Source organism: Tamandua tetradactyla, chromosome 10 (genome assembly GCF_023851605.1).
Source record: "Tamandua tetradactyla isolate mTamTet1 chromosome 10, mTamTet1.pri, whole genome shotgun sequence".
In the NCBI taxonomy this organism is placed as follows: Eukaryota; Metazoa; Chordata; class Mammalia; order Pilosa; family Myrmecophagidae; genus Tamandua; species Tamandua tetradactyla.
Window position 1 is genome coordinate 106,440,197 of NC_135336.1, and position 17,469 is coordinate 106,457,665.

At 62.6% G+C, this 17,469-nt stretch overlaps 1 protein-coding gene across 1 annotated transcript; it reads right to left on the minus strand.

Annotated features, from left to right (window-relative positions):
- Window positions 1-6,536: 6,536 nt before the first annotated feature.
- ICOSLG (inducible T cell costimulator ligand) lies at window positions 6,537-15,939 on the minus strand. The gene is made up of 7 exons (XM_077119136.1): window positions 15,812-15,939; window positions 13,523-13,563; window positions 12,512-12,859; window positions 10,940-11,230; window positions 9,048-9,206; window positions 8,054-8,089; window positions 6,537-7,199 (listed from the first exon to the last, which is right to left on the minus strand). The coding sequence occupies exons 1-7, from the start codon at window positions 15,823-15,825 to the stop codon at window positions 7,108-7,110; spliced, it is 981 nt and encodes a 326-aa protein (XP_076975251.1). The 5' UTR covers window positions 15,826-15,939; the 3' UTR covers window positions 6,537-7,107.
- Window positions 15,940-17,469: the final 1,530 nt, after the last annotated feature.

Below are 17,469 nucleotides of genomic sequence, written 5' to 3' on the forward strand. Positions count from 1 at the left end.
CCATTGGTGGACGCACAGCTCGACAAAACGTGGCGCACGCACGCATGCAGTGGCCTCTTCAGCCGTGAAAGGGGGCAGAGCTCGGACCACGGCAGGATGAGCCTTCAAGACACGACGACACGTGAAAGAAGCGAGACACGAAGGTCACACACCAGATGACTCGGCTCCTATGAAACCTACAGCAATGGGATCTGGGGCTGGAGGGGTGGAGGTGGGGCTTGGCTAAAGGATACACGGCTTCTTTTCCCTATGGTGAGAAACGAACATTTATACAAAAAAGCAGTACATTCCAAAGCACACTGCAACAATCAGCTGTACAACAGATTTCAGAGTTTGGTATGGGCTACATTTCCACAATTTTAGATTTTTCCTTCTAGCTGTTCCAAGACACTGGAGACTAAAAGAAATATCAATATAATGATTCAGCACTCATACTCATTGTTAAATCCTATCTTCTCTGTTATAACTTCATCTTCTCCTTTGATCCTTCTCCCTCTCTTTAGGGGTGTTTGGGCTATGGCCATTCTAACTTTTTCCTCTTGGAAGGGGCTGTCACTAATATGGGGTAGGGAGATGGAACTAGCTGATGTTCTGGAGAGGGTGGGTGCTCTACATTTCAGGACTTATCTGGTCCAAGGACCCATCTGGACGTTGTAGGTTTTGGAAAGTTACTCTAGTGCCTGGAACCTTTGTGGAATCTTATATATTGCCCTAGGTGTTCTTTGGAATTGGCTGGAATGGTCCTGGCTGGGGGTGGCAGGTGATGACAGGTAGCAAGGTCTGCCTGAAGCTTGTGTAAAAGCGACCTCCAGAGTAGCCTCTCAGCTCTGTGTGAATACTCTTTGCACTAACCACTTATTTGTTACATTTCTTTTCCCCCTTTTGGTCGGGATGGAATAGCTGATCCCACAGTGCCAGGGTCAGGCTTATCCACAGGGCTTCTTTTTGTCATGATGAAACATCCTAAAATTGCAGCGACGGTTGCACAACCTCATGTCCAGACGAAGACCCACGAAATCGGGCACAGGCAGTGTGGGACGAGGGCGGTGCGGTGCAGCTGTTTTGAGAAGCAGCAGCTTTGCAGCACACGGCCTGGGTGATGGCTCTCAGACCTTCGTGTTGCTGGGCGGGGCCAGGCGCATTTCTCCTCTCTGGAGCCGCATCAAGAGGTCAAAGCGAGACCGCGGGGAGCGGGGTGCACACAGCTGTTGTGGGATTGCAGGATTCGGGAATTCGATACAATTTGAAAGCTATTCTAGGTATTTATTTCCTCACCCCTGTGGGGGTGGCGCTCCTTCATTGGACCCCTCATCTCTCTCGGGGCTCCTGCCTGGGCCTGTGTGTGGCCTTGAGCCCCTAAGTGAGTCGGGGCTCAGTGCGTTTCCAATTTGGCCAGGTCAGGACCTCTGAGCGGGAGTCTCCGTCCTCACCGCTGGTGGCCCTGGGTCACTGTGGGCAGCCCAGGCCCACTTCCGGGGCACGCTGCAGGGCCCACTCACCTGCCTGGACTCGCTCGGCCTGCACCCCACCTGCACGGCACTCTCCAGGAAGCCCGAGGCGCCTGGCACGAGGAGGCTGGGGTGGGCAGCGACGCGCAGACCCCTCTGCTGTCTGCAGGGTGCACGCCCGAACCCACGGGCCCGGTTTCACTCCCGCCACCCAGGTGCGGTGGTCCCAGCTTGCCCTGGGTGCCCCACTCCCTGCCCTTCCCCAGCGAGGAGGCAGGCAGGCCCCTGCTCCCACCCGGGAAGCACCTTCCAGGATCTGAAAATACTCCCCCTTCCTGGTTTGCCCCCTTCTCCCACGCGACCTGCGGGGACAGGGCTCCGCTGACGGCAGGCAGGGGGCTAGAGGTGAACGCACACCTGCCGGGCATGGACCGGTCCCTCACAAATGCCATGCCCCAGGGCAGCGCCCTGCCCCTGAGGGTGGACCCCTTTGTGCACAGGAGTTTGGAGACCCTTTTAGCCCTGGGGGGGGGGGTGGCAAACGGGGCCAGAGGGACCTAACCCAAGGCGACTGGGGCCCTGACAAATGGAGGAGGTGGGATACGGCCATCGCCGGAGGGGAGGTGGCCGCGTGACAGAGGCAGAGGTGCTGCACAGAGAGACACCCCCTGACCCCCAAACCCATCCCCACGCAGCTCAGTCCTCCCGTGTGTGGGCGTTTTGCAGGTGAGCCCGGTTGTCCCCGTGGCTGCCCCCCTGCCCCCCCACCCCCGTCTGGCTGTCCCGCCCTGGGGAGGGACGCAGGGACTGGCTTGGGGAAACCCTGCTGGTGGCAGGCCCCTGCCCCCGGAGCCTCGCTGGCCTGAAAAAGCAGCTCTTCCTCTTTTAGGCCCAGGAGGCAGACAGGAAGTTCAGGGAGGTGATTTGAGCAAAAGGTCAGCTTGCTCTTTACTCTCCCTGGGTAGGCTCTTGATGCCACCCGGTCTCAGGGTTGCTGCCGGCTGCCACTCAGGGACCCCCCAGCCCGCGTGGAGATGGACTGCAGGCCGCTCAGTGTGGCCAAGAGCCCAGAGTCCTGCCCCGAAGCTGATGCCCCTGCTGAGCCACCTCCCCCCGACGGCAGCCCAGCGCTCCCTGAGAAAAGAGGATGTGAGACGCAGCGGAGCTGTCGCTCCCAGCCTGGGGGCCGTGGACACCCAGGAAGCCCAGGCCCACGGCCCGAGTCTGCCCTAGGGGGTCCCGGGCCCACCACAAGTCCCCTAGTTAAGGATTCTCCATGCTCTTCACTGCTGCACACCACAACCAATTGTTGTTCAGTTATTTGACACTAGCGTGTGAAGGATTGCTGGGTTTATTCTAACAGTAACGTTCCACAAGAAATCCCTTCCACATCTGCGGGATCTCGCCCTCTGCAGAAGACACAGGTTTTCCCGTTTTCAATCGCTGATCCTCTGTGTCTGAGCTCCGGCCCAGCCAGGCCTACTCTCGCCACCACCAGGCTCCCGGGTTTGTCCCCTTCCCCTGGCCCCTCTGAGGACAAGGTAAAAATAGGCTGGCGACAGGTGCTGCTGAGACCCACAGGAAGTGCTGCTGTTGTTAAGTAACTTCTTTTCTGAAAGATAAAGTGTGGCTCTCAAGTCTTGAGCTGGAATGTGAAATCAGAGGGGCTGGTCTCTCTTCTGCCTGTTTCCCCTGAGGATCCCTGGCCTGGGACTCAGCCACAGGGGGTGGGAGGGTGAGAGAGGTCCCGTGGGTGCAGAGGGCGTGAGCGGGCTGGGTTGCTGAGTCCCGGCGCATGGGGCCCCCTGGCTGACCCCTCTCCCAACCAGCCCTGGCCACATGCACGCATGTGGGTGGTCAGCCCTGGGCCCATCTCCCTGGCCTGTGGCTCTTTGGCCCCCACCTTACCTCCACCCTGCAGCTTCCTCCAGAAACTCAGCCACCCACAGCCACTCTGCCCGCCGCCCTGGGCCTCCCTTCACAGGGGCCAGGTGCACCCCAAGGGGCTTCAAGGGTCCAAACCCCATCCCGTGGGTTCCCCCAGCTGTGGCTGGTGGGGGGTCGGGAACAGAGCCCTCCCAGGTGGCTCTTTGGTGCCAGGCCTGAGCCTCGCTGTCGGGGTCAGAGGGTGGCGTGGCCAGGACTGTGGGTGCTGACTGCAAGCTTGCGGTCTCCTCTTCAAAGTGTGGCCTAGCCTTAGGTGGGCAGGCAGCACTGAGCACTGGGACCTGGGCCCGCTGGGTGCAGTGGGGGGCTAGGAGGGGAGGAGGGGTGCGCCCGGAGCCAGGAGGACGGGGTGCCTTCTCGGTCCCTCAGAGCCGCCCCCGGAGCCCTTCAGCCCCACCTGCCCAGGACAGGTCAGCCCCGGGAGCTGCAGCCCAGGCCCCCCGGCTCCCCTCTCACCCAGTGCCGGCCCACCTCAGTGCCTTGGGGGCCACCCCCTTACAGCTGTGCTCGTCTACCCCCCAACATGGCAGGGTGGAGGCAGGGGGTCCTGCCCAGCAGGGATCAAGCTCCCAGAGCCTTGGGATGCACTGTGGCCCCCCCCCCCGCCCCTCCTGCCCCCATCCAGGGGACCACAAGGCAGCGGGAGGGGAGGGAGGACACTGGGGAAGGGGGAGGTTGGGAGTGGGGAGGAGACCAGTCCAGGAGCTTCGTGTGAAACAGAAAAGGAGCGGGACCAAAACGAGCAGCCCTAGGAGACGAGGGGAGGTGGGGGGCTCTGGTCAGCTCTGGACTTGCAAACTCTGGGGACACACCCCCACAAAGCAAAGCCAGGGTGGGGAGCAAATGTCCCTGGGCCTTGGGGGGCCGTTCCTTGGGTGCCCTATGGGTGAAGGTGCCAGAAGGTCCCTACCCCCGGGCCTGGCAGGGGCCACCGGGCTGTCCCCTGCCTGTGTCTCTGTCGCAGTGGCAGTACCTGTGGGCCTCTAGCGGAGGGGCCCGCCGGGAGCCCCTGGCCCTCGCAGCTGTACTCGGCCACTCACTGAGGATAAGCCATGTGGACAGACGTCCCTGGACCGTGGATATTAAAGACCAGAGCCCCTGTGCCCGAGGGCAAAACTCACCCCACCTCGGAGCTGCCCAACCCCTCCTGACGTCACAGGAGCCCCCAGGTCATTGTTTCTGCCCTTTGGGAAACATCCACGTTTTCCAGGAGAGCCTTCAAGTCTGCTGGCCTCTGCACTGGTGGCGGCCACCAGCCCTGCGGCGAGGGAGTGGGGGGCTGTCCACAGCCCTGAAGGGCATTCAGGAACCTGGGGAGCAGGCAGACCTCGTACCCTCCCAGGAATGGGGTGCTTAGTGCTGCTGGTGGGGTGGGGTGCTGGGTGGGGGCAGAGGAGACCCAGCTGTGGGGGCTAGGGTCTCAAGGAATGTCCCAGCCACCCCATTTTACAGGAGGGGAAACTGAGGCACAGAGGGCCACGGCGTGCTTGGGTGGTGTGGCTGAGCTGACCCTGCCCAGGGATCACCCGAGTCCAGCTGCGCCGGGGGAAGGTCACAGCTCACCCACTAGGTGCAGACACCCCAGACCACCCCTCCCTGCCTGCAACCCCACAGGGAGTCACCCCGCCGCAGCAGCTCACCCCGTGGGAGCTGGGCAGGCAGCATTTCTCAGCCTCCATTCGCAGGGGTGGGAAGCTCAGCCTTGGCACTTCTGGCACCCGGGGCACCTGGCCACCACCGAGTTTCAGCAGGCCCCCAGGGTGACAGGCAGAAATGTCTGCAGTGGCCGCCGACACTCCCAGGAGGCCGGACCAGCCCCCAGCAGACACGCATGGTTCACCCTGTGCAGAAACTAAGCCCGGTCTCTGCAGAGGAAATGTCAGCACTTTGGAGCGGCCTGTCTACATCGCAGCACAAAGACCAAGCGCAGCAGTCTTCGGCCAAAAGGGCATCACTGGGGCACGCTTCACCAGGGCACCCAGGCCAGGGGCCCTGCAGAGCAGCCCACGCCTTCCGGAACAATCGTGGCTGCAGACAGGCCAGGGGGAGCTGGCAGGCCTCAGGTCTCAGAGGGTCCAACAGGGCGACGATGACTCAGGGTGCAGGGTCTGAGCTTGGGGGCCACCAGCCGGCTGCAGAAGTTCCCCCGCTGAAGGGAAGCAGCCCGGCTACCACTATCTTACCCCACGAGGTCCTGGGCCCCCGTGTGTCCAGCGATGGGCAGTGCCCCTGGGCACAAGTGTGCCGCCGGGATGGGAACCTCAGCCGCTGGGCTTGGGGGGCTTCCTAAGGTGCCTGCTGTGGAATCAGCTTCACAGTTGCTACAAAATGAGCCCCCCAACTTTGGTCAAACAGCCCGTCCCACCCCTGCCCCGAGCACTCGACTCTAGGGTGACAATTAATGACTTGTTTATTGTCCTTTTGGGATCTAATGCTTTCATGTTAAAGTCTGTGAGGTTCTCCCACGCTCATTTAAAAGCCCGCGGGAGAATTCTGTGTACCAAAACAAACGAATTCTCGCAGCGAGTGCTGAGCTCAGTTTAACCTCTGACCCTGGGGCCTCTTTGCTCCAAGTCAGGGGTGAGACGGGCAGGCCCCACGCAACAGTTGGTACTGAATGAGCACGGATGTAATGGGCAGGGCCTCGCCCGGTGCTGGGAACCGCAGGGAACTGTGGGGGACACAAGGGCGGGGTGCTGCCCGCAGCTCTGGTGGACGCTGTATCCCCAGTGGGCGGCCATGTCACCTGTCATCCCATGCCTTTCTCCTGGGGGATGTGCACAGCTGGCTGCCCTGGCTCCTTCCCAGAACTTCACCCCACATTCCACCTGGGTCATGTCAGGAGAGCTGCCCTGGGGGCAGGGGCAGGGCCTTGGGACACACACCGTGTGGGCGGGTCTCTACCGGATCCCCAACACGTGCAGGGGGCTTCATAAGCACCTCAAAATCCTTCCAGGAGAGCAGGCCTGAGGCCAACAAGAGGCAGGGATTAACAGGTGGTAGGCGGGGGGAAACTGAGGCAGTGTGCATCACTGCTGGCGTGAACTGCCGCCATGCTCTGATGGTGCACACGGCTGGCAGGGACATGCGCCTCAGCCTCAAAGGCCTGCAGTGATGTCCTTTCACGTCATGATGGAGGGCACCGTGGCCTCCTCAGGCACGTGTCCTTCAACCCCAGGAACCCGGCTGCTGATGGCGTGAAACCCACACAGCGGCGGACTCTCTCCTTCTAAACGCCCACTGGACCTTTGCAGGACGCCTTCTCCCCGTCCAGAGGGAAACGAGGCTCGGTGCGGTCTTCACGGGCTTCCTCAGTGTCGGATGTGTCCTGCGTTGGTGGTCCCATGTGGCCTGTCCCTTCGCCACAGATGGTGGGTGCCAGCCTACACGGTGGACTCATGGTGGTGAGGCCTCGCATGGCCTGTGTCCAGTCCAGATTTATCCCCAGAGGGTATCTTGGAAAGAGTGGGATACCCGCCCCTTCGGGGGCCTTGGTGTTGAGCAGTGCCGAAAGTGCCTCAGACTGGTCAGTTTCGTACCCCAGCACGTCGTCACTGGCCTGGCTGTGGTCCTATAAAGAGGTGTGTCCGTCCCCTCCAGGTTGGGGCACTCCTTGTCCTCGGGCGCAAGAGGATGGGCAGTTCTCTGTCTCTGTCCTTTGCCTCCGACCTGCCAGAGTCTCTGCCCCGTGGTTCACAGGACGGGCGTGTGCTCAGGCAGCCAAGGTCCGAGAGGTTGGCACTGTCTGGTGGCTCTCCTGGTGGCACCGTCCATGTCCCAGAGGCACAGTTGTTTCATTGTGGTCCTGGAGGGAAAGAGTAGAAGGAACAGGGGTGAGTCCTGGGGCCTGCTCGCTTTCCTCTGGGGACAGAATGTGGAAGGCTATGAACAGTACCCTGGGACACCCCGATCAGGAATAGTCTGCCTGGCTCCCCAAAAAGTTGTGTCCCCAAAAGCCTCTGAAGTTGGCTTGCCCAGGATCTTGGGGGCATCTCAGCAGAGGTAGAAGTCTCCGCCGTGTACCGCCCTCCCCCGGGGACCCCTTTTCCATAGGAGAAAATGGGGCACAGAGGGGCCCTGCGATCAGCCTAAGGTGTCATGCCCAGACTGGGCAATGGCAGAGCCCCCCAGGTGGCTCACAGCACCCGGAGCGCAGGGGAGTTCTCCCCAAACTGGGACCCACGTGGCTATCTGTTCTGGGCCGTGAGGTGTCACCTCCACCTGGAAATATCAGACCCCACCTTCTAACCCCCTGGAGAGCTATCCAGCCCAGGCAAAGCGACATGGCACCTGAGCTTGTTCTAGGGATGCCGGTGGGGGGAGAGGGAGAAGCAGATAGGGCGGCTGGACGGGGCAGCAGGGAGAAGGGTGCTGGGGCTCCTCAGACCAGGCTCTCCTTTTGGGTAAGTGTGTAAATTCCCAGATGTTAGAAAATGCACAAAAGACCACAACTGCACGTGAAAGCACGCGCAGGAGACGCCACAGCATTGGAGGGGATTCACCACGTCCCCGGAAATGGACTTTTGGTCATCAAAACATTGCTCAAGCCAAAAGGGAAAGAAATAAGAAAGCAAACAGTAGAATAGCCTGTCCTGGGCCTGTGGAACCTTGTGCCCGCCCCCCCACCACGAGCCCAGCCTCCGCCCCTGCCCACTCACCAGCCAGCTCCAGCTCCGGCCCTGCTCCCTGGGCACCTGCGAGAACAAACCACACCGTGAGGGCAGGCAGTGGGGGCAGGGAAGGGACAGCTCCGGAGGCCCCGCGGGTTGTGATGTCCTGGGGGGTCCTGCTATGCTCCCTGCCCCCGGCTTGGCAGTCCCTCTTGTGCTGGAGTTGACACCCCCACGAGGCCGCTCGGTAGACAGCTGCCTTCACTTTTTCGACTCCTCCCTTGGAGGAAGATGCCCTCGGAGTGCGAGTGTGCAGGAGGACTGGAAGATTATCTGTGCTCTCTGGCTGCGGGTCAGGAAACTGACTTGTGTGTGACTAGATCGGGTGGAAACTCGAGGGCAGCTATGTCCACAGGACCAGGGCGGGTGAGAAACTCCTGCAGGGGAAAGCTCCAACTCTGACGGCGGCTGGCTTCTATTCTAACAGTGCTCTGTCCTCTGCCGTGTCCAGCCCACCTGGGGACACTGCCCTCCATCCCCCGAGGTGGCAGCTGGACACGATAGCCCTGCAAGTTCCTCAGGTCAGGAGCTGGAGCTTGGTGACGGAGCCCCCAAGTGGCCTAGGTCATGGCCTTCCTTTGCCCTTCACTGTGAGTCTGTCACTGGGTTTTATGTGGATAAAACACACGCTTTCCAGAAAAATCTTTGGGATTGGCTGGAATTACAGAGACAGCCCCACCCGTGGCTTAGGAAAGGCTGGGCCTGTACCTGTGGGTGGCCCCAACCTGGCCTCTGACCCCAGGACCTGGGAGCCTGCACCCCTGGCCTGGCCTCTGACCCAGGACCCGAGAGCTTGCACCCCCAGCCTCTGCAGACTCGGCCATCTCAGGAATGTGGAGCCGAAGAGAGGTTTGGGCTCTGGCTGCAGCTTCCTGGAGTGGCCACACCACTGGCACCTTGCCGAGTTTGGGAACTTTAAAAAGGCAAATGCTCACGCCAACAAACACACGCACAGCATCCACAGGGCGAGCCCGCCCCATACCTGCATTGCGTTCACGGGTACAGTGGCCCCTCCAAAGCCAGCCCACGACCAGAGCCAGAATGGCCAGGGCTCCACAGAGGCTCAACACGACCGTGTGTCTGTTCTGCTGGGGGTGGACGGGCTTCTCCACGATCCTGTCTTTGGTTCCATTGAAAGGTTCTATGAGAAATGGGAAAATGACCCAAAATGTAAAGGGGAAAGCAGAAAACAGTCTTGGCATCCTTAAGCATCAAGCGCTGCAGGGAGGCGTCTCCTCCAAAGAGCTTTATGACATCACTTCTCGACTTTCCCAGTCTAAGGCTGAGAGAGACAAAGGCGGTCTCTCGAGCAAGTGTGTCCTGGGGTCCCACACCTCCTGCTCACTCCATTAGGCGCCACCACCCTCCCTGAAAGGCTGGTCCTGCCTAGGAGCTGGATGCATCCTCTTTTCTTTTTAATCGAGGCAGAATTCACATACGAGGAAATCAACTACTTCCAAGTGAACATGCTAAATATAGTGGCACTTAGGACATCCACAAAGTTGTGCAACCCTCGCCTCTGTCTGGTCCCAAAACAGTTCCGTCATTTCCGAGAGAAAACCACCCCCACCAGCAGTCACACCCGTCCCCAGGCCCTGGCAGCCATCACTCTGCTCTCAGCCTCGTTCCAGGCGCTTCCTGTAAGTGGTATCACACAACGTGGCTTTTTGCGTCTGGCTCCTTCTGTCATGTAACATGGTGTCTTCGAGGTCTGGCCACGTTGCCGCATGTCCCAGAAGTTCACTCCTTCTGAGGGCTGAATATTCCACCATGTAGACACAGCACCATTTACCTGTCCACTTGCCCACTGGCAGGCACTCAGGCTGCTCCACGTCCTGTCGGCCACCAGGAACGCTGGCGTGCAAGTGTCTGTCTGAGGTCTTGCCTCCAATTTCTGGGGTACAGACCTAGGGGTGCATTGCTGGGCCATGTGGGAAGTCTGCATTTAACTTTGTGAGGACCCCTGGACCGTTTTCCACAGCAGCAGCTCCAGTCTCTGTGATGCATCTGGCTTCGGACGCCTCTGCCTGAACGTGGCTCCCCAGTCCCGGGACGGTGGACTGCACCCTTAAACAGACACACTGCTCCTGGGCAATCTGTTGCTAACGCCGCATGACCCAACAAACACACTGGAGAGATGATGGCCAGGCAGGGCTTGACCTTGAATACACCTTAGAATCATCTAGAAGCCTTTAAACACTGTCGTGACCGCAGATGCCAACTCAGAGGTTCTGGTCGATGGGGTCTGGGGAGGGGCCTGGGGCTGTGACTGGCCACCCAGTTCCTCCCGCCTGCACCTGGGCTCGAGAACCTTCTAGGCTCCACCTCCTACGCTGCCTGAAGCTGCCCTCCAGAGGACTGCACTGGCTTCAGTGCAGTTTCAAGGGCAGGCTGTAGGCGCAGCCTTCCTCTTCCTCATTGTCTAGGTGGGCTCAAAGGGTTCTGCGCTCTGGTCGGCGTTCTGCTGTGGCCGTCTTGAAATTAATTCACAATACGTTCTGAATGTGAGCCCTGCATTTTGCTTTGAGCTGGACCCTGCAAATTGTGTCCCTGCACCCCGTTCCCTGCAGCAGGTAGAGCCCGACAGACTCCACCTTCGAGTCTCCTGGGCCTCCCCTTTCCATGTCTTGCCTCAATGCTCGTGACGGCGACAGGTAGACAGGGGAGCCTGTGGCTCCTACGAATGGGGCACCTGCCCACGGCCAGCGCAGCCCCTCATCTTCCAAAAGCTGAGCGCTCCTGGCCTCGCCCCGGGCCTGGCCCTCCCCTTTCCCAGCCGCCCTTCTGGAAGGACCTTGTCCAAGCAGCTCCTGAGTCACTGCTCACCCCACACCTGGGGGCAGAGGTCTGCGTGCAGCACCCCCGGGGCCTCACCTGCCTGGCTGCTGACAGTCAGGTTTTGGCTCAGGAGCACATTCTCCACACAGCAGCGGACGCTGAGGCGAGGGGCCTGCCCGAGGCGTAGGACGCTGACCACGTCGTACAGCCCCCGCGCGTTCCGGACCGCCGTGGAATTCTGCAGAGCCGCGGGCAGCAGGCTGCCATCCGTCTCGTTGATCCAGTACACGTTTGGCCTGGGGTAGCCGTTGGTGGCCGTGCACGTAAAGGTCAGCTCGTCCGGGGAGGCGCTGCTGGGGGCGCTGACCACCGGCATGCTGTAGTTGGCTGCGAGAAACGAACACAGATCCTGGGGGTTAAACGTGGTCTCCCCCAAAGGCATTCGAGTCCCCACCCCACCGCACCCATGACGGTGACCTCATTTGGAAACAGGACTCTGCAGGTGGAATCAGCCCTGCTGGCATGGGGTGGGCCGAGATGCAGAAACAGACACACGGGGAGGACGGCCACACAGACAGAGCGAAGCAGCTAAGGCAGGGTGCGGCGAGGCCGCGGGGACAAGCAGCGCCGGAGGGGCTCCGAGCCGCCCCCAGCCTCGCCCCCAGCCTCGCCGCCCCGCCCCCAGCCTCGCCCCCAGCCTCGCCGCCCCGCCCCCAGCCTTGCCCCCAGCCTCGCCGCCCCCAGCCTCGCCGCCCCCAGCCTCACCGCCCCGAGCCCCCCTGAGCAGAGACCGCAGCTTCCAAGGCCGAGGGTCGGAGGCTGCCCGGACTTGGCGGTGGGTGCGGCCCTGCTCTGCCCGGGCGTCACCCCTCAATTCGCATCCCAGAAAGGGGTCACCAGGCTGCCCTCCAAGGGGACCCCCGCGGTCCCCCTGCAAATCTGCGCTTCCCAGGCTGCCTGGGACTGCAGCTCTTCCCACACGAAAGCGTGGGCTGCTTCTCCCCGCGCTCTCCCGCCTTAGGGTGTCCCACCCTCCCGCCTTCACCGAAGCCCGCCCAGTTTGAGTTGAGGTGGAGAGTTCAAGGAAAACACAGCTGCTCGCCGGACGAGGGACCTTCCGCTCAGCTTCCAGTGCGGCCAAGCGGAAGCCGGTGGGCAGAGGGCGGAGTGGACAGGCAAGCCCGGAGGGGCACGTCGGGGTCGGGGCGGGTACGTCGGCATCCGGAGGGGCATGTCGGCGTCGGGAGGGGCACGTCGGCGTTGGGACGGGCACGTCGGCGTCCGGAGGGGCACGTCGGCGTCGGGAGGGGCACTTTGGCGATGGGACGGGTACGTTGGTGTTGGGCGTGGCATGCTGGCGTCGGGAGGGGCACGTCAGCGTCTGGAGGGGCACGTCGGCGTCCGGAGGGGCACTTTGGCGTTGGGACGGGTACGTCGGCGTTGGGCGTGGCATGCTGGCGTCGGGAGGGGCACGTCGGCGTCAGGAGGGGCACGTCGGCATCGGGAGTGGCACGTCGGCGTCGGGAGGGGCACGTCGGCTTCGGGAGGGGCACGTCGGCGTCGGAAGGGGCACTTTGGCGTTGGGACAGGCACGTCGGCGTCGGGAGCATGTGGAGTTCTGCCAGGCCTCGAGGCTGGTGGTTGGGTGCGTCACCAGGACGGGCTCACCTGCCACGTGCAGCCTGATGGTGACGCCCAGAACCATCGCCATGGCCAAGGACTTCCTGAACACCAGGCAGCTGAACTCTTGCTCGTCGTGGGGGGTGACGTTGAACAAGCGCAGGGAGAAGTCTCCGTGCTGCATGGTGTGCAGGGGCAGCTGCGTCCGGCCCCGGTACTGGCTGGCCTTGTGGCCCCCGGAGCTGTCCCCGGGCAGGTAGTAGGTCACCACCGTCTTGCCGATTTGCCAATAAACGTACAGGTCATTTAAATCGAAACTGTTTCTTTCAGGGTGAACGCACGGGAGCACCACGGAGCTGCCCACTATCCCTCTGACTTCTCTTTCTTGAAGGATTTCTGCAGGAGTTGAAAAAGGGGAAAATAATTGGTTTTCTACAGGTAGCCCCTGAAGTCACCCGAGCTGGCATGCGCGCCAGGGACGCCAAGCTTGACCGCCCCCGCACAAAGGACGCGAGAAACAAGCTACACTCGGGGCAGGATGCTTGAGAAACTCGGGCGTTGACTGCGACCCGGTTTGCCACACGGTCGGGTGTGGACGGAGTGACAGCGATGTTCATAACTTCTTGGGGCTCTCTCACTCAAAATACAAACTTTTCAAAAATTCAGACGCGAGGTGGAAAACGTATATTTCTCAACAACAGCTTCACAACGCTAGGCACACGCAGGGCACAGCTTGCTGTCTGTGCCAGCCCCTAAGTACCCACCGGAAAAGCGGCACCCCTCCTGGGATGGGGGGCCAGGCCAAGGTTGGGGGGCCAGCCCGTCCTTGCGGAAGCGGGGGGTGCCAAGGCAGAGGGGCCGAGCCCCACAGAAGGAAGGGGAAGTACGGAGAGCAGGAAAGTGACCCTTTAAGGGCCTTCGATCCTGCACTAGACTCAGGGGACACAGCTTGCTCAAAAGGGCTCCCCCCAAAAAGTGGGAAAGAAACCCCTCAAGCCTTGTACCCGCTGGGGGACGCTCCAGAATCTTTCCAATGGCCGAGGCACCGCCTGAACTTACCTGCAAGCAGGCCACTGAGCAGCAGCAGGGGCAGGCCGAGGCTGCAAGAAAGCAAGTGGGAGGCAGGTGAGCAGGGGGCAGGCAGGTGTGGCACATGCACACCAAGCCTGCTTCTCCAGGTGATATGGCGATCCTGGGAGGAAGGCCAGAAACTCCCCTCCCCTGGGAGCTCCAAGGGGCTGGGGGACCCGGGCAATGGGCCAGGCCTCCCTGTGAACAGAACCACCTGTAGCCGTCACCCGTCCACCTGCAGGGACCTCCTGACCTAGACAGCAAGGGACCAAGGTGACCACAGGTAGCAGAAGCCACTGGCCAAGGCCCAGCCCTCCTTCCTGGGCATGGAGGCTGAAGAAGCATCGAAACAAAGGAAGCCTTTGGGGACATCTGCAGCAGCCTCACTGAAAATTGGGGAGATGGAGGACACTCAAAATGCCCCAAAATAGACGCAGGTGAATCTGAATTATAGGACACGCCTGTGCCGGAGAAGGTCATTCAGATTCCACACCTCCTGGGTTCCTCTAGTTTCAAAGCCCTGACGCCCGGGGACCCCCTCAAGCCCCTCCGATGACTTCGGTGGTTCCACATGCCCTGGGTCTGGCATCCTGGCCAGCATCCTGGCCACCTCCTCTTGCAGACAGCCCTCCCGGGATGAGCCAGCGGGTGAGGGTCCTGGGCCTCCTCTGTCCCAGCACTCACCCCAGGACTCCAAACTGGGTTTCAGTGGCCGCCTCCCCACACCGTGGCGCCCCATCCCCACCCCCACCCCCCCAGAGCAGGGGCCGGGGACATCGCTCACCTGTGATTTCCCAGCGCCTCCAAAGCGGGGCCCCTAAGGATCTGTCTTGGGGAGACCCTCTATGCCTCCCCTTCCCGCCTCTGCCTGAGATTGCTCAAGGGCCATTGGGGGTGGAAAGTTCAGTCTCTTACCACAGCGAGCCCTGCTGCAGCCCCGAGGGCTGTCACTGAGCCTGGATGGTGGCGTGAGCCAGGCGAGTAGGTGCAGGCACCACCATCCCGCCTGAGCCAGCCACGGAGCCACCAGAGACTCCCCCTGGCCTCCGAAGGCTGGGACCTGCAGGCGGGTCCTTCCCACATCCTGTGGGCTGCTGGCAGAACGGTTGTCCTCTCTGCTCACCTTCCTGCCTCCAGGGCCACCTTCACAGGTGCCAGCTGCCAAGGCCCCTCCATGCTTTTCCTGCCCACAGGTAGCAAAAGCCATCCTGTGTGCTCAGGGGGTGCACCTGGCCCGTGGGGGCACAGGAGAGACAGCTCTGCCCCTCCCCATGTGCTGCCCACCCAGCTGCCTCTCGGAGTCCCTCCTTGTATGCTTTGTGAGCCTGGCTCTCAGGGCGGACTCTGCTGCTTGACAGCACCCATCCAGTCCATCCAGCCTGCACCCCCCCCAAGGCCTGCAGCCCCTCCCCGGCCACGCACTGCCACCACCCTGCCACCTACACCCAGACCACAGCCAGGGGAGAAAGCAGAGGGCAGGGCCCCGCCCCAAGAAGAGATGGCTGATGGCTTTGGCATTCCTGGAATTCGTATTTTCCTCTGTCTTGAGGGAATGATCTTGAGGAAACCCACTTCTACCTGTGGGAGCCCCACGTGGGGGGCACACCTAGGCAGGGTGTCTCCCCAGCTCATCAAGGAGGACAGGGTTGAAAGGGGCTGGCAGGACGGGCGCTGAGTGGGGGGACTGGTCCTGACAGGCCCCTGGTCCCCGGCTGGGGGCGCTGAGGGCAGGAGGGGAATCCCAGGTGGGCACAGGCTCAGCATCCTACCGCCGGCTCCTGCCTCCGAGGCCGCTAAGGCCAACTCTGGGGCAAGGCCACCTTCAGGGCTCTTCTGCCGTCCAGGAATTCCCCAGAGACGGAGGAGGGGCGCCCCGGCTGGGGGTGCAGGCCTGAGGGGGAGGGGGTGCCCGCCTGTGGCTGGGTCCCGCCGGGGCAGGGGCCGGTCTGTGCGGCTTTGGAGCTCGCAGTCACGGCCCCTCCTTTCAGCACGGTCCCCGTGCCAGGCACACCTTCGCGCGCTGGTGGTCTGTGCGGCCGCCCGGCCCTCCCGCCCGCAGCTCCCCCGGGGCGCACACCGGGGCAGGTGACCGCCGCTCGCCCCAGACCGACGGCCCGGCCCCCTGGCGGCCGCCCAGCGCTCCCGCCACCGCCGCTGCGCCCCCAGGTGCGCTCCGCGAACTCCGCGTCCCGCCCGCCAGCACAGGCGCCCGGCGATCGGCGCTTCCAGCCCGCTTCCGGTGCCGCGCCTCCGCTCCTGCCCGGCCCGCACACCCACCTTCTCAGCCGCATGGTGGGGGGCGTGCCCGGCGGGCCCGGAGACCTCGGGCCGCGGGAGACCTCTGACCGCGGGAGACGTCCGGCCGCGGGTCTCAGAGACTTAGGAGGGCTCAGCGCGCGGTATGGGTGACGTACTGGGCCCCGCCCCTGCCCGCCCCCTGCCCGCCCCCCGCCCGCCCTCCGGCCGCGGAGGCCAGGGCGTCACCCAGATTCAGCTCTACCCCGGGAGGACCGAGGTCGGCTCACGCGGGGCCGGGGCGCGCTGGGAAGGAGGCGTGGGCACCCAGGGGCAGGCGCGGGCACCCCGCCCCGCCCGCAGCCGCCGCGCCCCTCCCCAGCTCGCGCAGCCTGGGAAGGAGGGTGGATTCAAGGCCCCAGGCGGCAGCGCCCCCTGCCCGCCAATCCCTGTCCCCGCCCTCCCGGCAGCCCTCCCCCGGGGGTGGGAAACGGGAGGTACCTCCAGGTCTCATCAGCTGTTCAGGAAGGAACGGCTGCGTGGAAGGAAGGAGAGAAGGAAGGGAAGAGCCAGCAGGCAGACAGCCCTCCAGGGCCCCCACCTAACTTGTGCCTCACTCTTGCAGGGACTGGGCAGCCCCGGCTCAGCATGTGAGCAGAGGGACATGCTGTGCTGGCACTCCTGAGCCAGGGCGGACTGTGCACCTACTGACTTGACCTACTATCCCCCAAGCGCCCACCTGGCCTGGGAAGGCTGGTCTCCAGTCCTGCATCAGAGGCACCTGGCATGGCTGAGTCAGGGGCTCCAGGCCCCAGGCAGAGGGCAGGGAGGGTAGGGGTTGCTGTCCAGGACCTAAGGGGGGGGGGGGGTGTCAGCGCCCTCACCTCCTCCCCGCTGGCCTTCACACACAAAGAGGGGCTGAAGTGACCTTGCAGAGCAAAAGCTTAAAAAGGACAGATACCTCTGCCTTGGGGAAGGAGACAGTCAACAAAGTGATGGTGCAAACTGAGGAGACCTGAGGTGGGGAGGGGGGTCCTTGAGAAAGACAGGGGGGGAGGGGCCGCCCCTGAGACCTGCCTTGCAGTGTCCAGTGGGAGGCCATACAGGACAGGGAGGCAGGCTTTTGGGGTGGGGGTGGAGGAGCACCTCGGGGAGGCGGCAGGAGGTCAGGGGGCGGGGGAGAGGGGTTTTGCTGGGAGGAGAGAGCAGCGCCTGGACACAAATGAAGTCAGAGCGGGCGGAGGGACACGGCCTTGGGACACCCTGAGCCCAGAGCCAGGAAGTGACGTTCAGGACCGGCCTAGGCCGAGCCCAGTGGGGCGCGGGGATGACTTAGCCTGGGGCCCCGGGGCTTCTCTGCTCTGCGCTGGCAGTGGCTGGGAGGGGAGAGCCACCTTTGCAGGGGTAAGGCTAAGGAGGGGGGGCACCCACCACCCCATGCCTGCCTCTCCCCCTCTCAGGTTGGGGGTCTCATCCCATCTGGTTTCTCAGGCTTATACACCAAGGCCTGCATGCTAACTCTGATTGGACAGGTGGGGCAGGGCCAGCTCGGCACTGACCCCTGAGGTGGGGGGTGCAGTGGGGGGCACTGCCCTGATTGCCTTAGCCCGGGCCACATGCTCCTCTCTGGGGCTGGGCTGGTTTGAAAGGAAGTATGCCCCCTAGAAAATCCATATTTTAACCAAAATCCCATTTCATAA